The following is a 23,959-nucleotide window of genomic DNA, read 5'->3' on the forward strand; positions in this document are numbered from 1 at the left end:
CGGGGCGGGGGTCGGAGCACAGGGGGGGAGGGGGGCCTGGGTCCGAGCGAGGACAGGTCTCGCTGGGTCAGAGAGAAGTCGGGTGCTCACCTGCGACCCGCCCTGCATGCAGCATGCCGGGTGCTCCAGCCCTGAGTAGCTCGGCCCGGCGTCCTGCGGTTGTCCGGGGCAACGGACCCTGCCTGGGCGGCGCATTGTGCAGACCCCCGGCTCTGGCAGCCAGGCCCACGGCGAGTGGCACGGCGTCCCACCCGGGGCGTGGGGCTTCGTGGGCGCGGGCGGCGGGGGCGGGGGAGCTGGCGGGGGGCGGCGCGCAGGGGACACCAGCAGCGCCGGCTCGCAGGTGCCTGTGCTGGGCTCCGGTTCTGCCTTTGGTCCCCACCTGCGGTCCAAGGCGTGACCCGGGCGGGGGTGGGGACTGGGGCCTCCCACCCTTGGGCCATGCGTGTCTCCCGCCACTTGCTGCGGCTCCACTTACCCCACGCAGCTGTCAGGGTCACACAGACTACCCTGGTGCTCAGCCCCCACCAAGTCACAAAGACCAGGGGTCACACCCGGCCCCACCCTCTCCCCAGGCTCCCTCGCTGCATAGGTGGGTATGGGGCCAGGGTTCATCCCGGCAAGCATTCTGCACAGCGCTGTGGCCTTGCCAGAAGACTGTTCCCTTCTGATTGGGGTGGCCAGGGTAGGCTCTGTCCCCAGAGGAGCCTGGAACAGCCCTGGCACTCCCAGTGTCATGCGTGGGGTACTGTGCTGTGCCCTTGGTGTTCACAGCCAGTGTCACTTGTCACCCGGGCCTCACCAGATGGGTTCCTTTTTTCATCTGGCCTCCCCATGTGGCATCTTGGGGTTGTTTAGGAAGACCCACCCACCCATCCACCAGAGTCTTCACTGCTTGTGACCTCAAAGCAGGCCACCTTCATGTGGTTCAAAGGCTTCTGTATTTCAGAGGTTTTGCTCTCCCTGGCCTGGCCTGTGGTATCTTCCATTCACTTTTGTCTTTACTCACTAAGGCCTTTGAGGTTACACAAATCAAGAGGGTCACACCTCCAAGGGTTACACAAATCAAGAGGGTCACACCTCCAAGGGTTACACAAATCAAGCAAAAAATAAATTTGGTTACACAACTCCATCTACAGTCAGGCTTTGCATCATTATTTTCCAGAAGCATCTAACAGGCTTCGACCACATTTGCATGTTAGCATTTTATTGCTCAAGTATATTAAACTATGCCAAACAAAAGTGTACAAGAGACAGTTTTTAAACTCCATTTGTATGAATTGTTTTAAGCTCTCTAAAATTAGAACATGCAAGCCAGCATCAACTTTCCTCCTGCCTCATTCCGGCCCTGAGTGTCCTAGCCAGTCCAGTGGCCTGCCCACGGCTCTCTCCCCACCCAGTAGCGAGGTGCAGAGCTTCAGGAGGCCAAAGACCAATGGGATCTGCACAAGGGCAGGTTAGTGTCACCTCCCCTCTCATGGTGCTTGTTTAGGCCATGGCCCAGCCCTCTAGAGCTCTGGAGGATGAAGATGACAGAAAGCCTCTCCCAGGATGAAGACAGAGCTCCCTTGCTTTGCACTTTCCAGGTGTCTCACCTGAATACTTGTTTGACTGAAAAAGTAATGACCACACTTTTCATCAGTTCTGGTAGTCAGGGTCACCTGTGTTTAGAAGTGAGACGCCTGGGAGAATTTTCCTATCTCCCTGGCCCTGGCAGCTCCACCCTGTCTTGAAGTCCCAAGTCTATTAGTCTTTTGGGGCCTTGGAATACAAAATCCACCTCCAGCCTTACCACTAGCCTTCCTGGAACCAACTGGTGAGACAGCTGGGCTGAGTAGGGAGCACCGTCTTCCTGTTGCTGCTTACCTCTGATAGGAGGAGAAACAAAACTGCTTTGAGGTGCAGCCTCAGTGAAAGCACCATCTGGAAAGCCATTCCTAAAACAATTCCTGTTTTACAAGATGCCAAACTCACTGTGGATTCACTGGTGCCCTTGTCAACTGGGAGAATCTAGGTGTCCTTTGGGGGACGGGGAGTTGGTAGTGGCCATGATTTTAATCAAAGCCAATGTGATTCTCATGCCCCTGCAGTTTGGTAAGTGTGCAAAGACATAGACATGCCCCAGTTCAACCAAGACATCAGACACTGGATGAGTGAGGGTCAAATCAGGACGTGAAAAGGGCTGGGACACAAGGATTGATCAGGCAGCAGGGCCACCTGAGAAGCCCTGAGCTGACCCATCTGACAGGGTACAACAGTTAACATTTTCCTGTGTCAAAGTTAAACTATTATAAGAAATGAAAACCACTTCGCAGCCTGGCCTGCCCTCCAAGGAGGGAACAAGGATGTCAGGAAGCAGTAGGTGCAGTATGGTTAGTGTCTGTGCAGGTGAACATGCTGGGGTCCAGGCGAACACTGTGACTCAGTTTCCTTATCCTGCAGTCACTGGGCCATCTGCACCACGACGGCTCTCCAGGCTTTCTCTTTGTCAAACTCCTTCAGGGGGCTTCTGACCACCTGTGAGAGAGACAAGGACAATGTTTCCTCAACAGGGCTACACCTGGCAGGAAGACAGATGCAGCCCAGCCTGTGCAGCAGGATCTGACACGATCCTGTCTGGAGACGTCTCTACATGTGCAAGAATGAGGGGACCAGAGAAGGGACAGAGCCTCTTAGAGATCCCACATCCCCTCCCACAGTCTCTGTAGGTGTGGAGCAGGGCAGGCATTAAGATAGGTATGTCCCCAGCAGCAAAGGAAATGGACAGCCGAGGCAAAACTGACACATGCCCCAGATATGAGGTACTGTATGTAGCTGCTGGCTTGGAGACCCAATCTAAGCCCCTAGGATAGAGAGTTCTAGAATCTGGAATCTGGCAAGAGCAATTTATTCATCTGGCTCTGTGACCTGCTAGTCAGGACACAAAACCAGGTGGACTTCTTTTTGGGCCCAGAACAAAGCTAGGAGCCTGCCAGCCAAGACCTGCCAGGACATATCCTTGGGTACAGAACAGCCAGATACTTTGTGGTCATTACTCTGAGGGCAGCAAGCAAGTCTGTCCAGGAAGACACTGCAGAGACAGGAGGTCCAGGGAGAAGCTGGTGGCCTTCACAACTGAGGTTGTGGGGACATCAGGATTCAGGACGGAGGCAGGGAGAGCATCATCCTTAAAACTGTGGCTTGGCCACCCCTAGCCCACTGACCACAGAACAGGAATGCCTAGCTTTGGGGAGCTTCACATGCCAGGCTGGGGCAGCCCTCCCCTGCAGAGCCAGAACCTTCTGTGGTAACTTTGAAGGCGTTGGCCTGTGTCTGTAAAAGCAGAACTGAAAGCCCTTCGACTATAGTATTTTTCATGAATGGGTTTGTATTCACCTAGTCACGTAATAATAATGTATTCCAAATTTTATTTCTAGATTTTTCTAGTGAGTTTAAAAAATGCAAATAAAAAACCCCACAAAGTGTCATGATAATTCTTGGAGCACATCAGTGCAGGGGTCTATCACCTCACAGGAGGCTCTGAGGACCCAGGATGGGGCTTTTTGGGAGAGTAGTCTACTCACCTCCCCAGCTGGACGGTCCTGTGGGCAGGTCTGGGTGTCCCAGGATGCAGCCTGCAGCCGGGCGCTGACCTTGAAGCTCACACACTGGATGGCAGTGCCTGTGTTGAGGCCTCCCTGAAGCAGCAGCACCAGCAGCAGCAGCAGCAGGAGCACATCATAGGACTGTGAGGGCAGGAGGAGGCATGAATAGACCTAGTCTGATCAAGTCAATGCCTACACATACTCCCCTTACCTGAGGCTTCCCATAGAGCCAAAGCACCCACTGACCTCTGCCCTGGAAACCCAAACATGCTGAGAGTGTGCACAGAGCAGATGTGACCAAACCTTCCCATTATATATCTGCACGAAACCCCTGAAACTGGTGCAGCTGGCTCTGCAGGGCCCTTGGATGAAGGAACTCCATGGGTCCACACCCACCAGCACAATAACCTGAGCACCAATTGCTGGAGATGAAGTGGCAACAGGGAGTGCAGGAAGATAGGGGAAGAGTCCTGGTCCTAAGAGCCCAGAGGCCAGAAGAAGCAGAATGCATTTCCACATTGCAAGGAGTGCCGCAGAAACATCCACAAAGATTTCAGATGGATGCCCATCAACAAGAGCCCAAGTAAACCCACAGCAACTAAATGTTAATACAAAAAGGACATGAGCCAGGGATGGAGTGAACCAATGAGCCTAGCACTCAGGAGGCTGAGGCAGGAGGATCTCAAGTTCAAGGCTAACCTGGACTACATAGCAAGTTAGTTATTAAGACCCTGTCTTAAAAGAACCAATCCAAAATAAAAAAATAAATAAAATGCCACAGTTATGGAGCCAGGTATGTGGAGCTGAAATTCATATGTAAGAGTAAACAAGATTGAAATCTGTGTGCCCTGAAGAGAGGCGCACTACACTCAGATGCCTAGTCCTGTCAGGAAGGGAAAGAGAAGGTCCCAGAGAATGGTGACAGGCTAGTACAGAGAATGGGAAGTGAGAAGAGGACCTCAGGCAGGAGCATGGCCTGTGAGAAAGAGTGGCAAAGAATAGGGGAAGGATTGTTTTTATACAGATGAACTCAGAGGTGAAGCATCTTGAGAAAAGATCAAATTGGGTCCGTGACTTTGCTGTGCTCTGGAAAATCCCAGCTAGAAATCTTACTGGTGAATCCTGATGCAGTTCAGGAGAAGAGTGATCCAGTCAGCAGACAGACAGGAACCCCCAGCAGAAGTAACAGCAGTGCCAAGCTTGTACAGGATGCCTACCAGCACCTGGAGCATTCTCCAAAGCCCAGTAGAAAGTTGACAAAGACCTGAGCCAGGTTTATTGAGCAAGAAACACCAACGTTGAGAGACCAGCTAAAGGTCTTCCCCACCACTATTGAAAGCCACACCCTTTCAACCTTTGTCTGGGTTATAGCACTGTACCACAAGCCCTGCCTTCGTCTGAGCTATAGCACTGTACCACACGCCCTGCCTTCGTCTGAGCTATGGCACTGTACCACACGCCCTGCCTTCGTCTGAGCTATAGCACTGTACCACACGCCCTGCCTTCGTCTGAGCTACAGCACTGTACCACACGCCCTGCAGCAGGCTGCACAGTGATGGAGCTTCTGCCAATGCCACACTGCAACCACAGCACTGATGCACCTGCCCTTTGCACAGTCCCTCTACAGCTGCTCATCTTCAAGGTACGCCACTCAGACTCACTTGGGGTGTGTGTAAAGGCTAATCATCGCAATTATTCATAAGAGCAGAAATAATCCAGCTTCTCTCGCTAGGGACTGGTCAGGCCATTGGGGTCCCATTTGTACAGAATAATGAAAACACAGAAGAACTGTGCTCTCTCTGGGTGTTTCTAAAACACCTGAATAAAATTATTGCACTCAAAAATGACCTATGGCACAGAATAGTGATTAGAGCACCCAACCTGCTTTGTAGGGAAGAGGGAAAGTTGTCACAAAGTACAGTAGTAGGCAAAGGGGCAAGAAAGAATGCTGGTGCCCCGGCTCCCCAAGTTTACCTTTTGTACAGCGCTGTCTTTTGTGCACTGTAATGCTTAATGTCTTTAAAATATCATTAAAAATGCAAAATGAAACAAACCCTAATACCGAATACAACCAGAAACCACTTAACTACATATCAAATCAACAGCAAAACCACACACAGAAAGGGGATTCCATACAGCACATGAGGGCCACTCTTCAGTGGGGTTAATGTTAAGCACAAAAGAAAACTTCAGCTAGATCAGAAGCTATCGGTAGCAATGTTGGTTTCTTATCATTGTGGGACATTCTATGTTTATTGTAGGACAAAAAAGAAAGTATATTAAATTTTACTAGAGACAACAGGTTTAGAGTAGAAGCAAAGAGATGGAAATATAAAGTAAAAGAACTCAGGAAAAACTCCAGAATGTTAAATTTGAATTGGAAACGGTCTGAATGCATAAGCTGTACACAATTCTCTTTCCAGCTCTGCCCACTGGAAGACGTGGCCTGAGGTAGGGAGAGCATATGGGCAGATAACGAGCTTTGTGCCCTGCTCCTGTCTGGGACAAGATCAGAAAGCCAAAGCCTGGAAAGACGGATGGACCTTCACAAGATCATATACCTGGAAGGTACCCCTCTGGTCACTCTGGGTCAAGTCCAGCGTGGAAAGAGGGATGGGAACATGGAAGCTGTAAGAGTCCTCAATGCTATTCAGCTGAAGCCATTTGTCTTGTAATATGCCAGGTCAAGAGTAGCAAAGGAACTTGGCTTTACTTTTTTTAAAAAGATGAACCATTTTTTAAATTTTACTTTATTTTTATATGTGTATGACTGCATGTATGTAAGTGGACCCATGTTGTGAAGTGTCCACTGAAGTCGGAAGAGGGAGTCCCCAAGAACTGGTTAGGGACAGGTGTTAGCTGCCATGTGGGTGATAGGATTTGAACCAGGTTCCCCTGTAAGAGCAGTCAGTGCTCTTAACCACTGAGCCATCTCTCCAGCCCCTGGCTTTACCTTTTCTTCACTCTGCAGGCAAGGATCAGCATTGACATTAGCCCAGGGGAAGGTGCTGGGGACAGATGAGCTGCAGAGTCAGAACCTGGTACCACAGTGACTTACACCTTGCCAGGGCTCTGTGCTCCCCAGGAACACTGGAAACAGATGTACAGGTGTGGCCATGTCCCAGACAGTCAGCATCATGAGATGAGGTTTCTCAAACTAAACAGACCAAAGTGCAAGGTGTCCCGATATGAGACAGTTCGTGAAGATCAATGTGGGCTGAATATTAAACCATAGCTTATAATAATTTGGACCATCTTAAATATAACAATAGGATTTGTGATGTGTGGGAACAGTTCTTACTTTCTAGATTGCCCAAGTGTGGAAGGGTGAAAGGCTGAGCTGTCTGCGTAAGTGTATGTGCATAAAGATGAGCTGCTGGAGCCTCTTGCTGGTGCTGCACTGCCCTTCTTTAATAAATATTTTATTTTATGTGTATGAGTGTGTTGCCTACATGTATGTGAGTGCACCCAGGTCATGCAATGCCACGGAGGTCAGAAGAGGGCTTCATATTCCCCTGGAACTGGAGTTAAGGACAGTTTGGTTTTTTTTTAGCTGCCATGTGGGTGCTGGGACTCGAACCCAGGTCCTCTGCAAGAGCAGTCAGTGCTCTTAACCGCTGAGCCATCTCTCCAGCCCCTTTATTTATTATCTTTAAATTTTATGTGTATGAATGAATTGTCTGCATGTATGTAAGTGCACCTGTGTTATACAATGCCCACAGAGATCAGAAGAGAGTGTCAGACTCCCCTGGAACTGGAGTTACAGGTGGTTGGTTGTTAGCCACCATGTAGGTGCTGGGATTTGAACCAGGGTCCTCTGCAAGAACAGCCAGTGCTCTTAAGCACTGAACCATCTCTCCCAGTCCCGGCACTGCCCTTTTAATATGCATATGAGATTCTCATCGTGGACTTGTGGGGGAAACACTTATGTTGGAAACAAAAGAAAGCCAAGTATCTAAGATGTGAACCCAGCTGCCTGAGCTGAGGGAGGAGTCCTGAAGTGTGCCGAGAGACTCTAACGAAGTCTCATTGGGCAGTACCCCACATGGAAGGTACAAAGTCGTAACACCCTCAATCCTCAAATCTGTCTATATAACTTGGTGTAAGTCTGACCGAGGTTCCAATGGGGTATCCAATAAGACGATGACTGGCCTTGGGATGTGAGGGGTTACTCAGAAGACAAAGGAAACCCAAAGTTCATGGTGAAGGAAGTGGGGGGCCTAATATAGGGCTGAGCTATGACAGGTAGAATGGCCCAAAGCAAGAAAAGCCAAAGCAGTGGGCAGAAACCAATGCAGAGCTGCCTGCCAGTCAGTGGGGACAGAACCAATATGAATCAAGCAAATTAGATCCCAACTCACTCTGAACACAATCCGCCCTGCCCAGAGCAGACCGTGCAAAGCCACTCTGTTCAGGTGGGCACCCACTTGTTCTGGCCCCTGCCCAGAATACAGCATCTGCCCTGTGGCTGCCCCCATAGACGCCTATCAGTAAGTGGCCCTGCATTTCCAGAGTTTCAAAATAGAATGAATACATACTTTGATGGCTGGTGGGTAATCTTTAAAAATCTCCACAATTCTCATCACGCTGAAGGACAGATATCCAGATGCTGTGAATAGCAGTGGGGATGTGAGGCTGCTGATGGCAATCAGCACTTCTACCTGGTGAAGAAGCAGATGAGGAGGGGTAGTGGTTGTGGCCGGTATTTACCTGTGTGAATTTGTGCAGCTAGACCAGTATGTGGCTCTAGCTCTGCTCTCTGGCCATTCATTCACTGTGTTGTGTATGACATGTCCACTTTTGAATCTTACACACAGGCTTCTAGTCTTCTGGAAAATCCACTCTTAGGCACTACTCAACTCTCCCACTCTTCTAAGCTCTGTTCTCCTGAATGCCCCCATGCATCAGGGTCATACAACCCAGTGCGGACACTCATTTTCCAGAGCAATCAGGCCAAAGGCCAACAGTTGCTAACAGCTAACCAGCCCCACAAGACGCAGGTTGAAGCTAAAGGACTGTACCCTCCTCCTTCCCTTGCTTAGCCACAGGAATTTTTGACTTCCAAACATAAGTGCTCACTTCTTGTTTTCACAGACGGCAGCTTAGTCACTGGGCCTTCAGGACAGTCACAGATCCTTTACGGAGTAGTGTGCCAACCCCGGTCCTTCCCCCCAGCCCTGATGGCCTTTCTCCTCAGCCCCTACCCAGCCACACCCAAACTGTGATCCATGGCACCATGGAAGGGATGGGCCTCACCTACCAAACACTTGCTGGGACACTCTGCTGTCACATGACTGGCAATGGCACTTGGGAAACACTGGGAAAAGAAGAGGAAAAACTTTAGATATTGATGTCTAAGAAGTCAGATTTTAACCTTGCACTCTCCTGCATTGATGAAATTCACCCTTCTATCTGTTAGAAGGAAAGCCAGGGCTGCCTTTGGCTGGACAGGAGGCCTGGGCTGGTCCCCAAGAGGCAGCAGGAAGCAGGGTGGCCTCTCCTTCCTCCTCAGCCATTTGTTTGAAATTTTTAAATCTCCCTGTAGAAAAGCTGTAAGAATGGCAGAGTAAGTCCTCCAAGTCCTGAGTCCCCTGGAATGGCCTTGCTGCCGAAACATCTCTGCCCTCTGCTCTCAGCCTGGCCACTTGACTATGTGCTGCACATTTGGACAACACAGTGCCACACAGTTACACATGAATCTGCAGCACTGTCTGGTAGTCCTAACAGCACTCTGAAGAGAGCCCTCTGCTTCATAACCCGGGATGTAAAATGGGGTCAGTCTTTGTGCTTCCTTGATAGTCTCTATTCACAGGGATGACCCTTGACCTCTGGGTGTTTCTGAGACATGGGCCTGGACTGCAGACAAACCTCTCTGATGGGTTAGGCAGGTGCAGCTTCAAGATGAAACAGAAGGGCTAGGGCAGCTGCTGGGCTCCTTTGGATAGCGAAATGTCTTTTCTCAAGTCCACATGAGTGGATCGAAGAGAAGACAATGGAGATGGCTAAGGGCTCAGTGAGCCTTTCGGTCCTCCCTTTGGTCTATTACCAGGGGCTCCAAGTGCCTCACATAGACTGGGGAGCTCCAGACCTGACCTGTGTCCTGACTCTAAAGCTCAAATCTATGTAAACAAAGGTAAGGGACGTGCCCACACTCCTGGACAGCAGCACTGGCCCCATGGTACCTGCCCTGGGGCAGCAGCACTGGCCCCCTGGTACCTGCCCCAGGGCAGCAGCACTGGCCCCCTGGTACCTGCCCCGGGGCAGCAGCACTGGCTGGCCCCCTGGTACCTGCCCCAGGGCAGCAGCACTGGCTGGCCCCCTGGTACCTGCCCCAGGGCAGCAGCACTGGCCCCTTGGTACCTGCCCCAGGGCAGCAGCACTGGCCCCCTGGTCCATGATACACCAAGGAGAGTTCTGCACTTCTCAGGGACTCTAGTGAGGAGGAGGTGGAGGAGGAGCAGACCAGGAGGCTGAGGTGGCTGCACAACAAAAAGGCTCTGTGATGGAGTGGAAGCCTAGGTATGGTTGCAGAGATCGGTTTGGCTGGGCACAACTTAGGGCAGCCGTGTCAACACAGGGAGTCTCTCCTGAAGCTGGCATTTCAAAACTGCCCTCTGGATGTAGCAGGAACAAGTGGAGAGGTAAGAACAGTCAGTGAGGAAGCAACTGGAATGGCCCCAACAAGCCAACAAGCTTGTTCAGCCTATGTGAACCCCTCCCAGGATAGGCTTCATCCCCACCCCCAGCCCTGGACCCCTGCCTTGCTTCTAGGAATCTATGGCTTTGGTCTCCCTGGCTACCCTCTGCTCTGTCCAGTACTCAGGCAAGTTGAGCTAACTGGCTACCACTCCAGGAATTCTCACCCCCCAACCAAGTCCCCTTCCATCTTCTTGGAGTCTCCCTACCCATGTCTCAGCTGCTTCTACCTTGGAGGAGTAAGGGCATGTTGGGTGGAGGAAGGGCTGGCCAGGAGACAGGACCAGCACTGGTAGGGCCTGGGGTAGCTTTCCAGAAAGAACAAGGGGCATTATAGCAGACAGGCCCTGGAGGAGAATGGATCTGGAGTGAGGGTCATGTTCATAGGATTGACTCTGGGGACAGCCATGGGGATTGAGGCAAGTGTCCTTCATTTGCACTTGGTTTCTGCCCCCAATAACCTCAGCATGTGATACCATGGCCATCCCTGCACTGCAGACCACAGAGAAAAAGACTCTCCCTTCTTATCTTCTCTCTGAGGTCATTGGGCTAAGGCTACACCCGACATCTGTAAGAGATTTCCAAATGAACAGCTCTGTCCTACGGGTGGCCTACACCTGTCTCCAGGGAGCTCCTAGGACGAACCAGGTGCCCTGGGCCTGAGGACACTGAGACACAGCCTTACTGGGTGTATACCTCCTCATGTCTGAACCACACAGCCACAGCTGTATCTTCTAGGCAGCTTCAGGACCCACTGCTAGCTCAGGAACCTGTGGGCAAGCTAGAGGATGCCCACCATGTCCTGTTCACTTCTCTAGGATGGCAAAAGTATAATCTAGAAGCCCACCTAACCAGCAGGCTGTGAAGGACAAACCAGGGCCAATGGCAGGTCACCAGTGGCATGGTGAAAATGGCCACTGTGGCCAATATCAGGAAACACAAAACAAAGATGGACACTGATTTTGGAGTAGATGTAAGATATGCAGAAATGATGAACACGGAGAGACTCTAAACCAATGTTGTGAGGAGTGTCAAGAAGCCCAAAGCCAGCCTTAGCTGTACCTGAATCCAGCACACTGGCAACATACTGAACAATATTAAGTCACATAGGTAAATTTAGAATGCCTTAATGAATAACAAAAGGAACATGTTTAAAAGAGTGACCAAGTATTATATACTTCCCATGTGTTAGGGCTATGTTGTGCTTACCATAGCAGCATTTAATATAAAATTGGATTTCTTAGAAAAATAATAAAGGCCCTATAATAGCAATTGATATAAAATTGCACAAGAACACTTTTACTCTCAGTTCCCAGATTCTTCAAGGGGAGGGGGCTCTCCCATGTGCTTTCTTCTCTGAATGCCACTGTGCTCAGATACCAGCCACATAGGGTCTAAGGAGGGAATCTCAGAACTGTGGCTATAACTGTGAGGTTGGACCAGCTATACATGGTAACTAACCAGGAAGTACTCACAGCCACTAAGATCCAAAAGAAGGTCACCGAGAGGTGTGGGCCTGAAACAGTATCATCCACGTTTAGAGCAATCACCCCACCGAGGACAGCAGAGACTCCAGCAATCACTTCTACCACCTGGAGGAAAGTGGAAGTCACTTTGCTGGGCCACTACACCAAGGGTCTGGTCCCATAGTGAGAGACGACACCCTAAAGCCCCAGAACGCAGTGCATATAGATGGGACCCGTCCCCCGCCCTGTCCAGAGCAGGCTCAGTAAGTGCCCTTCTTGGGTATGTTCAGGTTGACCATGAAAAAAAATCACTGGACAATGCCAAGGAGGTGGCTGGCTGTGGGAACCCCAACTTGATCTACTGTGAGGCTCACAGGCAGAACTGAGCCTGAGGGAGATGAACATGGAGCTGGCCTAGCCATCAGGAGCAGCAGCCAAACACAGTGCAGCTCATGCTATAATTCCAGAGCTTGGAAGGCTGAGGCAGGAGGACTGAGTACTCAGTGTAAACCTGGGCTATACAGCAAGACCTTGTCTTGAACAAAATGAAACAAAAAAGAAGATTTTTCTTACAGAGTAGGATTTTAAGACCCGAGCAGGAAAGGCCACTTCATCCAGAATGTTGCCACCATCAGAGATGGAACCCTAGGAGAAGAAAATCCTTGTGGAGCCACAGTGTGCTGGGCATGGGCTGCCATGGGAAAGGGTCAGACTTCTAGAAGCTTCAAGGCCATAGCCCTTCAAGTTGGAGGAACAGCTCAAATACAGACATGGCCCTTGTGAGTAGACATGTTGAATCACATTTGCAGCTCACCAACACTTTTAGCAGATCTGGCCTGCTTTTGCACCCCTGAAGACAGTACATGATGGCAAGGACATTAGGGAGGAGAGTGGCACTGTGCTGTCACCTCCTCCCTGCCCTTCCCTGTCACTGACTCCTGCTACCAGGCCAGCTGAGGGGCCTGAGGAATTTGCTGTAGGAGACCCACCTTCTTCTTCTTGCAAGGCTCCTCACTGGACCTTGCAGAGATGATCACTGTGGCCGCCATGAGAAGCTCCAGCAACAGGAGCAGGATGAGGTTGAAGTTTATCTGCAAAGACAGCAGGTGCTCAGCAACAGTGTCTTTTCCTCCAGGAAGCCACCACTGTCCTTAAGCATGCTGTTGTAACTCCAGACCAGAGCCGCTCTCCTTGTCACAGGCCTGTCTAAACCACAGGCACACGGGGCTCTGCCTCACGGTTGCTTGTGTTGTTGCTGTGTGTGCATGTGTTAAACTTTTTAATATATACAATTTTTTAAATTAAATTTATTCATTTGTGGGAGGTGCATGTCACAGACCACATGTGGATGTCTGAGGATGACTTTCAGGGTTATCTCCTTCCACCATGTGGATCCTGGGGATTGAATTCAGATCATCAGGCTTGGCAGAAAGTACCAGGGTCTTGTTTTTTGAAACCACTCTTACCGAATGGCTATATAAGGACTTGATTTTTGCCACTGGGCCTAGAAGCCAAAGTTTTCTACTAAAGTCACATCTGGGCTGGAGAGCTTACACACTGATTGAATGACTATAACATCATGACTGTGGAGAGCTGGGATGTTGCAGATAAAGAGTCCAGATCACCAGGCTTGTCTCTAGTCCCCTAATAGTCACTTAGTACCAACCTCTGTATCTGACATAACATCTTTGTAACTACTAGGCAAAACATTTGGAATATGTTAGGAGACTTCTAGCTTCTACTGCCCTAAAGCTAAAAATTTTATAATATCTCCCCCAAGTCCTCTATTGCTTGCATACCTGATGCCCCCACCAGCACATCTGGTGACTTCACTGACTAATAGCTATGTTGTTCCATGTCTACAAAGGTTCGTGTAACCTCTTCCACAGTGGAAGAGTCATTCAAGGTAACCTGAATTTGTGTTCCTAGGCCTTGGTCACTTCTATTTGGCTCAGAATAAATGACCTTTCATTTACTTTAGGTCAGCATTTCCTGTCAATCTCCCTGCAGCTCCAAAACCACAATAGCAGCCTGTGATTAAGATCATTTCCAGCTTGGTTAGTGGCACACACCTATAATTCCAGTACTCAGGAGGCAGAGGCAGGTGGATCTCTGTGAGATTGAGGTCAGCCTGGTCTACACAGCGAATTTTAGGCCAGCTGTGGCTACAGGAAGACCCTGCCTCTCGGCTATGGGAGGATGGATCCCTCTGTCCTTCAAGGGTTTTATGCTCCCTCCCCCAATTATGTCCTACATAGACCTGCAGGAGGAGCTGCAGGGGGGCCTCTCCCTGTGACCTGTGCTGTCTCATGGTCACACACTCCATTTGTTCTGGCTATCTTTAAATCAGAAATGTCATAATTTTGGCATCTAGTTAGACACACTCCCAGGAAATTTATATGAGTTGTTTGGAGTTGTTTTTTGTTTGGGTTTTTTTTTTTTTTTTGGTATTTTTTAGACATAGTCTCATATAGCCCAGGCTGGTCTCAGACTTACTATGTAGCCAAGGATGACCTTGAACTCTTGATCTTCTTCTCTCTACATCTCCTGAGATTATAGGCATGGGCTAACATACCCACCTTTATATATTTAATTCTATAACTTTTCAATTTTGTGGTACAATTAAAGTTTTATGTTGATTTTTCACATCCAGCCACTTGTTACATGCACTCAATAATCCAGTGTCCAGTCAGCAAGAACCATCTCTTCTGCACTTAGCAGACTGAGTGTCCCTTGAATCCATGTATATCCTTACAAGACTAACTAGGACATCCTCATTTCTGGTGAGATTTTCTCTTTAGGCATAATTTATATAATTTTTCCAACTTTTCTTAGTACATAAAATGACAATGTGCTTTACACTGAATAGCATCGTAGATTTGATGAAATACAACATTATGCTTCTATTAAATTTTTTACATGCATGGTGACAGGCTAAAACCCAGAGCATTGCATATGTTGGGCAAGTGTTCTGCCCTTGAGCTGTACCAAAGGCCTGCTGCTATTGACTTTTAAGGCCCATTGGGAAATAGTCACTATTATTTATCAACAAATTTGTCCCATGGCATCAACTCAGAATTCACTGGAGACAATTCTTTCCTTCAGAAGCACAGGCAAAATCCTCAAAACTTGTCAACAAGGGCTAGATATCATAGTACATTTATAGTGAATTTCCAACCAGGGTTTAACTCTGTGCAGTGGGAGCAGAGCCCCAGTATTTGACATCAGTGGAAAAACATGGTTCAGGTAAAAACAGGAACTCCAGGGTGACCCACATCTCTTTCCAGTGACTCACATTTATTGCTGATGGATTCAGAACCAGTTTGCATCCGAACCAGATTAGACAAGTAGTGGTGACAGCAAATGTAGAAACAAACAATATCTGAAAGTTGGGAATCTGGAAAATATGGGAGAGTTTCCTTAAAATAAATAATAAAGACAGCATCTAAATTCTAGGTAATTAACTAAAAATCTCGGGCTATGACTGTAAGAATGGAGATGGTCCCTGCCATAGGAGAGCAGGGCAGCCTCTAGGAGCCTTCTAGGGCTCCACCACCAGCATGTCCGCACACCTATGGGCGCACCATGCCTGACTGATGTACAGCTATTTCCTCCCGGCTGAAAAAGTTCCTCCTGGAGGAAGAGAGTGAGCCTGTAAGATTCAGGAAATAAAACTTACACAGTTCAAGAAGTAAACAAAACTTACAAGGATAAGGAAGCTCCTGAAACCTAGAAGATTCACAGGGCTACTCCCCAAGTTTACATAAAAAGTGACAGTTGCTGGGGAGAGGGGCCATCCCAACTGGCTAAGTTATAAGTCGTGCAGGGGGCTCCAGGGGGCGCAGCTTTCATGAGCTGTCACTCAGGCTGCGGGAGGGGAACTTCTCTGTGATGCTCCTGTAAGTAACCCTGATAAACTCACTGGCTCACTAAGGTAGACTGGAGTGGGGTCTTTTCATTGGTCTGTGTTGTGGTTTGAACATGCAATGTCCCCTGTAATGTTCACGTGTTCCAACACTTGGTCCCTAGCTGGTGGTGCTATCTGGGAGGACTGTGGAACCTTCAGCAAGTGGAGCCTTGCTGGAAAAAGTGGGTTACTGGGGGTGGGCCTCAAAGTCCTACAGGCTGGCCCACTTCGCATTTCCCCTCTGCTACCTGACTGCAGATGCAGCGTCGACCATGATGAAATGTATCCCCTTGACTGTCAGCCAGAATAAACCATTTCCTTCTGTAAACTGTCTCTTCTTGGGTATTTTGTCATAGCAAGGAGACAAGTAACTAACACAGTCTGTCCTGGGTGCCTTATCTTTGTTCATGTCTCCCCAGAAGAAGTCACAGAACATGTCAGCCTGCTTCCCTCCTGGACTGCCCTGCCCTCTTACTAGGTTCTCTCCACAGCTGAGTACTGTGGGGCCTCCACGTCTGCAGAGTTGCTTAGAAGGTTGAACTTACCGCGCTGACGTTTCTCCTCCCAATGGCGAAGCTCACAATTGCTGAGGGGATGCACTGAAAAGAAACCAGAACTTGGGTGGGCCCAGGGTTCACCTGAGCCTCGTCTTGGACACAGTAGCAACCTTGAAACAGTGCATTGGGGGTCAGGTATAGCTCATTAGCAAAGCTCTTGCCTACCATGCTGGAGGCCTTGAGTTTGCTCTTTAGCTCCACATAAAATTCAGATAATAATGTGTCATAATGTTTAAGCCTCTATAGTAATCTAAGTCATACTAGCAAAGAATCATTTCTAGTTTACTTGATGCAAAGGCTCCCTGAACCCTGATGATTCCTTGGTACTTCAAAGCAACTTAATTTAAAAACAGTAGCTGGGGGAGGGTCTCATGACCCCCACCCCTAACTGAGGAGCTATTGATAGTTGATGGCTGCTGGAAGAGGGAGAGTCGGTTTTCTTTAAGGGTATAGTTCCTGGTGGATTGGCCATGCTGCAGTGGATGGCCCCACACTCATGAGTATATAAGCAGCACAAATTGGACTCAGTGGGTTATTTAAAAAAAAAGAGGACATGAACTTGAGGGGGAGTAGGAAGGTTTGAGGTGGATTTGGAAGGAGCTGGGGGGGAGGAGTGGGGATGAATAGATTAAAATACATGGTATGCACGTATGAAATTCTCAAAGAATTTATTAAAAACATTGTATTTAAAAAATTTAAAAGTCAGGTGTGGTGGTACACACCTTTAATACCAGCACTTGGGAGGCAGGCAGATTTCTGTGAGATCGAGGCCAGTCTGGTCTACCTAGTGAGTTCCAGGCCAGCTGGGGCTATACAGAGACCTGTCTCAAAAATTCAATTGAATTAATTAATAAATAAATAGCATTTAGCTGGATGAGATTAGAAGTCAGAATGCAACTTAGTATTGCCAAAGAATTATCCAAAAGGAAAAGGTATGCAGCAGAAGCAAAAGTGTCCCCTTGTACTTAGGGGTCCCATGATTATAGGGGCTGTCATCCAGGCCATGCACACTGACCCTAGTGTGACTCCAAAGCCACATCAAGGTCCAAGTAAGGAGGGCCTGAGAGGATGTCAAGAGAGCTGAAAGTAGCCAGCCTGGGCCTGGTGGGTCATATGGTGTCACACCTGTAAGCAGCAGCAGATGGGGACTGTTGGGGAGGAAGCTCAAGGGGCAAAGGCCACTGGATATGTCTACATGGCAGTGGGTGGTGGGGAAGGCAGGAGAATTCCCTGTTTTGGCCTAAGGTGAGGACGGGACTGCTGCATCCCAGCTTGGGACCCAATCAGGTGTCTCAAAGGCCCAAGACTGACATCTGAGGAGATAGCTGCCGGGGGTGGGGGGGTGGGGGGGGTGGTAAGGCAGGCGTGAACGCATCCTGCCCTTGGAAGTGAGGAATCATTGCCTAGGTCAATGCACCCTGGAGCAATCTGGGTCAGAATCAGAATCACCGTGACCCTGCCCAGGGCTGCTCCCATGATGACAAGGTAGACATTCCCAGAAAGAGAACTGCAGGGAGGAGTTCATGTTCTTTCAAAGGGAGTTCGTGTTCTCTCTAAGGGAGCAGAGGCCCAAGGAGGCACAAACACATGGCTGGGGTGTAGGGCTAAAAGGAATTGCTGTCCTTTGTCTTTAAGAAACCTGGGACCACTGATGGGGCCAGTCAGCAGCAGCAGCCTTGTAGGAGGGGTCAGGGATCCTGGCAGGAGGCTAGGAAAGGAAAGGCTCTCCATAGCCTAACCTGTGCTGGCCAGTCACTATTGGAACAGGAAAAGGTACAGGGTGTGAGTCTGGGGATCCAAGACCTCAAAGGACTAAAGAGTGGTTCTGGGGAGGCCCCCATGGCCCAGTTTCCCCACAGTGACCCAGGGGGAATGCTGTTTTCCATGCTTGATCTGGCCAGATAGTTGGAAGGCAGGAGACACAGAGCATGGGGTGTCAGTGGCTATCTATCCTCCCCTCCTGTGAGTACAGTGCCCCCTTGCAATAGATGAGATCCTAGAAATGTGGCATCAACATTTGGGAGGGACAGGGGTGCAGAGTCCCTGTCGGCACCCAAGATGGCTGGAGCAGGACACTGTAGCACACCAGGATCCAAAGATTTGTTTCTCACAGTAGTGTCTGTGGAATAAGATTCAGACCTGATAAGGTTCAAAAGTATTGAAACTAGTCACATGAGCAATTTCTGAACGAGGAACAGTTAACAGAAACCTACAAACCCCAGAGTACAGAAATGTAAACATGCTATGGAGAATTAGGGTGCTGGTGTATGTGGCTAAGGAGCATACTTACAGAGCCAGCCGCACAGCGCAAATAATCCATCTCGGAGGGGAACACGTTCCCTAAGTACAGTGAAAACCCAGAAGTCACAAGAAGGCAGCTCTGTAAAAGAACAAAAAGATTCAGGTTTTAACTGGCTCTGTCTGAAGACCAGAACCTCAAGGAAATGGCCTCCAACCTTCATAGACCATTCCTGCACAGGAGCAGAAGTCATGGCAGCCAGCCCTCTGACTGCAACTGAACTTTTCCCACATTAACCAGCACTCTCCCAGCATTTACCCTGCCTGTGCCTGGGTCCTGCACGATTGGGACTCTCCTTGCCAGAGGGCCAACACAGCCCAAGAAATGGACTTCCTCCTCCCCTTCCCCTGGTGTCAGAGCACGAACTGCCACACTGTTTTTTGGGGAGAAAGGGAGGTAATTTCAGAGGCTTCTGGATTCCACTCCAGGCCTAGGCCCTCCCTACGGCCTCTGCAGATACTGATCCAAACTGGCATCTAAAAAAGGGCTGGGGATGTGGAAAGGGAGAGGTCCTGGTCTGGACGTGGGTTCTCAGCCTAGGCTGTACAAACCCAGACCCTGCTGGAGGACATCCTCAGCTACTGTTCATACCCAGAGACAGATGGCTCTTTTAGCTCCCCAGCTATCTCTATCTATGTGTAAGTGTCCCGGGGCCCCAAATTCCCTTAAGTGGCTAGCACTGCCCCACCCTGGGATAGCTTGGCTTTTCTCTCTAATCAACCTAGCTTTCTCCAGGGTTCTCCATGGCCTCCATGGACCTTATGGTGCTACAGCCCTTCCTGCTCCATAGCCCTGACTCTGTCCTAGAGCACAACTCTTGTCATTCACTCCACAGAGCTACCCTAAAACCTGAAATGGCCTCCAACCTTTATAGACCATTCATGTACAGGAACACAAGGTCATGGCAGCCATCTGAGTGGTGACCTGTGGGCTCAGTGTAATGCTAGACTACCTTCCCCTGGTAGGACAGTATAGTATACTGAGAAAAGTGACTCATGCAGGCGTGGTAGTGCACACCTTTAATCCCAGCACTCAGGAGGCAGAGGCAGGCAGATCTTTGTGAGTTTGAGGCCAGCCTGGTCTACATAGCAAGTTCCAGGCCAGCTGGAGATGCTATAGGGAGACCCCATCTCAAAAAGGAAAAGAAAAAAAAAAGTAACTCAGAGGACACCAACAAAATAATTATGTCAGTACCCAAGAGGCACTCTGCCAACCCGAGAGCTGTTCCCACCTGACCCCCTGGGACAGAGTGATTCACAGGCCATAGGAGACTGCATGTTCTGGGACATGACCAGCCCCGGAGGGCCTGCCGCCCTCTGAAGTGGTGTTGAGCTACTCACCCCCATCAGCACAGAGAAGACCCATGTCTTGTAGCTGAAGCATGGGGGAAGCCTCTTTGATAGCTGCAGGTCCTTGGACTTTGAGTCAGGGGTGTAGCTGCCTGTGTCCTGCCGTCCTGAGTCCTGCCGTCCTCGTTCCAGTGTGGGCATCCGGTCATAGCCCAGTTCCTCCCTGAACTGGCCCTCCCGTGTCATGGCACCAGGAAAAGGCACACTACAAAGAGTGACATACAGCCAAGCTGAGACTCCCAAGTGGAAGTGGGTTGCATTCCTTCATTTGCAATGGAATAATCAAGGACTCTGACAACGGAAAAACCTCCAACTGCAATCAGCTGTTTTCAATAAATTCTTTTTAATTTTTGGAGGCAAAGTATCACTGTGTAGACCAGGCTAGCCTTGAAGTCCTAAACAGATACACAGCACCATGCCTAACCCAGACACTTTTTAAAGCCAAGAAATATGCTCTTCTTACAGTGCTGTGAACCTGAAGAAATAAGCACTTAATTCTAAAAGTGAATAAAATCACCCCAAATCCCTCTAAGATTCAGGCTGAGATTGTAGACGTCATTGATCTGGGTCCTCAGCTGCAGTACATTCAACTCCCGCCAGCAACTTCATGAATGCCAAACAAAGGGATTCAATGCCTATTCAATGCAAGGTGGTGACCAACCACAAGACTGCAAAAGATGCACCTACTCGGCAGTTGAGTGCCTTTGTGCTTACCTCTGCTGCTGTCCGGCTGTCCGGAGTGCTGGCCTCTGGGTGAGGGGCTTCCGGCAAGAACTATTCAAAAGTAGAACTAAAGCTCAGCCAAACTGCACTTCAGCCAAGGGCAGGCACACAGCTTCCTGAATTTCAATGAGATGAAGTCAGTGGATCCTAGAAACATTTGCCTTGGTTGTGTAACCACTGGCTTAGAGCTATCCTGACCTGATGAGGAGAGGAAGAGCCTAGGTCCACTCACTGTAGACTGGCTGGCTGGCTGGCTGTCTTGGAAGGAAAAGTACTTCTGAGAACAGAGTCCAGTGTATCCAGCATCCTGACCAGCCTTGGGCCTGAACAGGGAACTGTATTCCAAGGTCACATCATACATCTCTCTTCAAGCAGCCTTTCTCTGTCCCCCACCATCACACGATGGAAATCTCCTTCATAAGACCACATAAACCTTTATGTTCTCAATTTGGCAAGGCTGGACACTGAACTGTCGGGAATTCAACTACTGGTTCCCGTGGCAGCCCCAAGGATTGGCAAGAATAGTCCCACTGCACCCTTTATTTCTGCTCACTAGGAAGGAAAAAAGGGACATGAATGTGTTTCAATCACTCCAACACTGGCGCCCTGGCAACTGCAGCAACAGCTTTCTTTGTGCACACTGCAAAGAGGCTCAACCCAGAGCACTCTGAAAAAAACAGCTCCTTGAACTGCAGTTCACACGCAGCCTGGGCTCAGTCACTGGTTTCTAATCAGGGATGTTTGGTTGTCTTAGTTTTTCAACCAAGCAAGAAGGATTAGAAATAATTTATCCAAATGATTCCCTGAAAAGTCAAGAACTTATTTGAAGAGGTTGAGAAACCTCTCAGATTTTCTGAGTTTTAAAATGATCAGTTGGGAGCTGGTCCAACTGGATTGCACTCATCTGTATTTTCTTTTGTTTGAGGATAAAATGCTAAGTGGATTTCACCATTTTTGAGGCTTTTGAAAGTTGTTTTCTACTAAGAAATACAAACAAGCTGCCCTGAGTCAGAGGAGAGCACTCTCCTCAACCCTTCCCAATTTACAGTAACGTGGGAAGTTGTGGCATTAGTAAGCCACATTACAGTTGTACCTGAATAAACTTAAACCTGGCTCAGCATTTAAGGCCAAGAGTGGACCCAAACTCTGAGGCACCCATTCCTCCAGATGTCTCTTAGAGCTGTCTCCTGAGCCAGGCTTCACTCATACTTCTGTTCAAACAGTATCTCCAGCATCAACTGAGGAAGTCAGTTAGGATCCACTCCTATCTAACCAGAGACTCATGCCCTTTGAACTCTAGGCCTAAAATATCACACACACACAGGATACCAGGCAGACTTCTCAGTTGTTCTCATTGTTTTCTATGAGAATACCATACTGCTTTCAGCGCTTTGATATGTTAAAGAAGCGTATCTGCATTCATCCCCTAACTTGGGTGGAGGGCAAAGTGGGGTCCTGAAGGATTAAAGTCATATGCCCAGGTCACAAGAGGAGAACATAGCTCAGTGAACTTGTTTATACTTTAGAGTAGCTTTTTAATGCAAGGTTAAATAAAAGGCATTAGTCCAGATTCTGTCCATATTGTAAGAGTGTGTCTTGATTGCTTGCTACAGTACTAGTTTCTAGAACAAGTCCTATTTCACACAGTCTTCAAATTGCCCTTCCTCCCTTTGCCCACTGAGTCCCACTTACACGTCAAGAGTAATGCGGCCTTCAGCAAATACTTACAGGCAGGCCATGGCTCTCTCCTGTGTTCCAGTGTGTCATAAGACAACACATTTGACTTACTCTGTGTGAAGATGAGTGAGCTTCAGGGAGAAAGAAGTATTGTAGCCAAAGGCACAGAGGGTAGGCAGAAAGGCTGGAGGCCCAGTAGGTACAAGGGCCCTGGAGCAGGCAGGGTCATGAGGCCTAGAGGAAGGAAAGCAGAAAATCCTGGGAGTAGAGTGGTAGATGGCCAGGGGCTATCCAGGTACAAGACACCTATGAGTATGGAAGCCACTTGGCTTTGAGTCTGAGCTAGACCTGGGAAGGGTGACATCTGGTGCTGGGTGGAGAACAGGCTGCCAGGGCAAGTGTGATCAGAGGTGGTGAGAAATGATCAACTTCCATACAGATCTGAAAGAGTCAATATTATCAGCAGTCAGTGATGTGGGCTACTTAGATTGTCAGAGACAACGTCTTGACAGGCACAAGACCTGAGCAGCAGGCACAAGTTCTGTTTTAGACATGATGTTATAACATCTGCAGGGGGGCTGAGTAGAAATGCAGAAGATGCTGATCTGGGGGGCAGCAGCTCAGGCTGGCAGCACCCAGGTACAGTCATGACAAGCAACAACTCCCATCACACACTGCTGGTGTGGGAAGTCTGACCGGAGAACTCAGACCTCAACTCCGAGGATAACTTCACGAACCCAATAATCCCTGAGACCCTTCCCATTCCCCTGTGAATTCCCAGCAATGTGTCCAAGATAAAGGCTTCATGGTGATCCCTAAATGTTTAAGGAAAGAATTACCCTGTCCCTCTCTCCCTGTCTCTCAAGAAGGGTGTCGATTAAACAGAGCTGATGTAGTAAAATAAAAATATTCTCCTCTAGAACAAAATCAGACCCCCAACCAACACAATAGAATACATCTTATTTATGAGGCATGGAACATCCAGGTAAGGAGATTAATTTAATGGGGAAAGCCTGGATAAGTTTTGAAGCCAGAAGTCATTCAGATTTCCTTCTCTGACCAACTTAAATTAGAAATCAGTAGTGGAAAGTCACTATTCTTATATTAATAATATTCATTTAAAAAAAAAAACCCAGTAACAACAAAAACAAAACTCCTACATGCATCAAAGAAATCACAAGAAAGTAAAAATGCAACTCAAACTTAGTACAATGCACTTAAGAGAAAACTGTAGTTTTAAATGCTTACTTTTTAAAAGAAGTTCCTGAGGCTAGGGATGTAGCTAGTAATGCTTGCCTAGTATGCACGAGGCTGTGGATTTGATCACGACCACCTGTTCCTCTCAGGACTTGAGAGGTCTACGCAGGCGGGCAGGCGGATCAGGAGTTCAAGTCATCCTTGGCTACATAGTGAGTTTAGGCCAACCTAGGTATATGAGACCTTTTTTTAAAATACTTTTATGTGTATGCGTGTATTGCCTGCATGTAGGTAAGTGTACCCGTGTTGTGCAATGCCTGCGTAGGTCAGAAGAGGCTGTCGGATCCCCTAGGACTGGAGTTAGGGACAGTTGTTAGCTGCCATGTGGGATTCGAACCGGACAAGTGCACTTACACACTTGCAGGCAATACACACATACACATAAAATAATATTTTTTTAAAAAAAGGGGGGGGGGCTGGAGAGTTGGCGCAGCCGTTGAAGGC

At 48.8% G+C, this 23,959-nt stretch overlaps 1 protein-coding gene across 4 annotated transcripts; it reads right to left on the reverse strand.

The window, feature by feature from the left end:
- Positions 1–1,186: 1,186 nt before the first annotated feature.
- Positions 1,187–21,032, reverse strand: Mlc1 (modulator of VRAC current 1). 4 transcript variants are annotated; one of them, XM_029564338.1, is made up of 14 exons: positions 20,780–21,028; positions 20,573–20,697; positions 19,850–20,063; positions 18,501–18,590; positions 16,199–16,252; positions 15,042–15,143; positions 12,736–12,837; positions 12,320–12,391; positions 11,756–11,872; positions 8,845–8,901; positions 8,123–8,245; positions 6,643–6,741; positions 3,564–3,725; positions 1,187–2,517 (listed from the first exon to the last, which is right to left on the reverse strand). In XM_029564338.1, exons 3-14 carry the CDS (start codon positions 20,042–20,044, stop codon positions 2,443–2,445), a joined length of 1,248 nt encoding a protein of 415 aa, XP_029420198.1. In that variant the 5' UTR covers positions 20,045–20,063; positions 20,573–20,697; positions 20,780–21,028; the 3' UTR covers positions 1,187–2,442. The 4 variants fall into 4 exon arrangements, with proteins under 4 accessions (XP_029420198.1, XP_008832946.1, XP_008832948.1 ...); XM_008834724.3 differs by having other exon boundaries at positions 20,573–21,028; XM_008834726.2 differs by lacking the exon at positions 11,756–11,872 and having other exon boundaries at positions 20,573–21,032.
- Between the last annotated feature and the right edge of the window lie 2,927 nt (positions 21,033–23,959).

The sequence above is a fragment of the Nannospalax galili genome, unplaced genomic scaffold, assembly GCF_000622305.1.
Source record: "Nannospalax galili isolate Female #2095 unplaced genomic scaffold, S.galili_v1.0 scaffold237, whole genome shotgun sequence".
Taxonomy (NCBI): Eukaryota; Metazoa; Chordata; class Mammalia; order Rodentia; family Spalacidae; genus Nannospalax; species Nannospalax galili.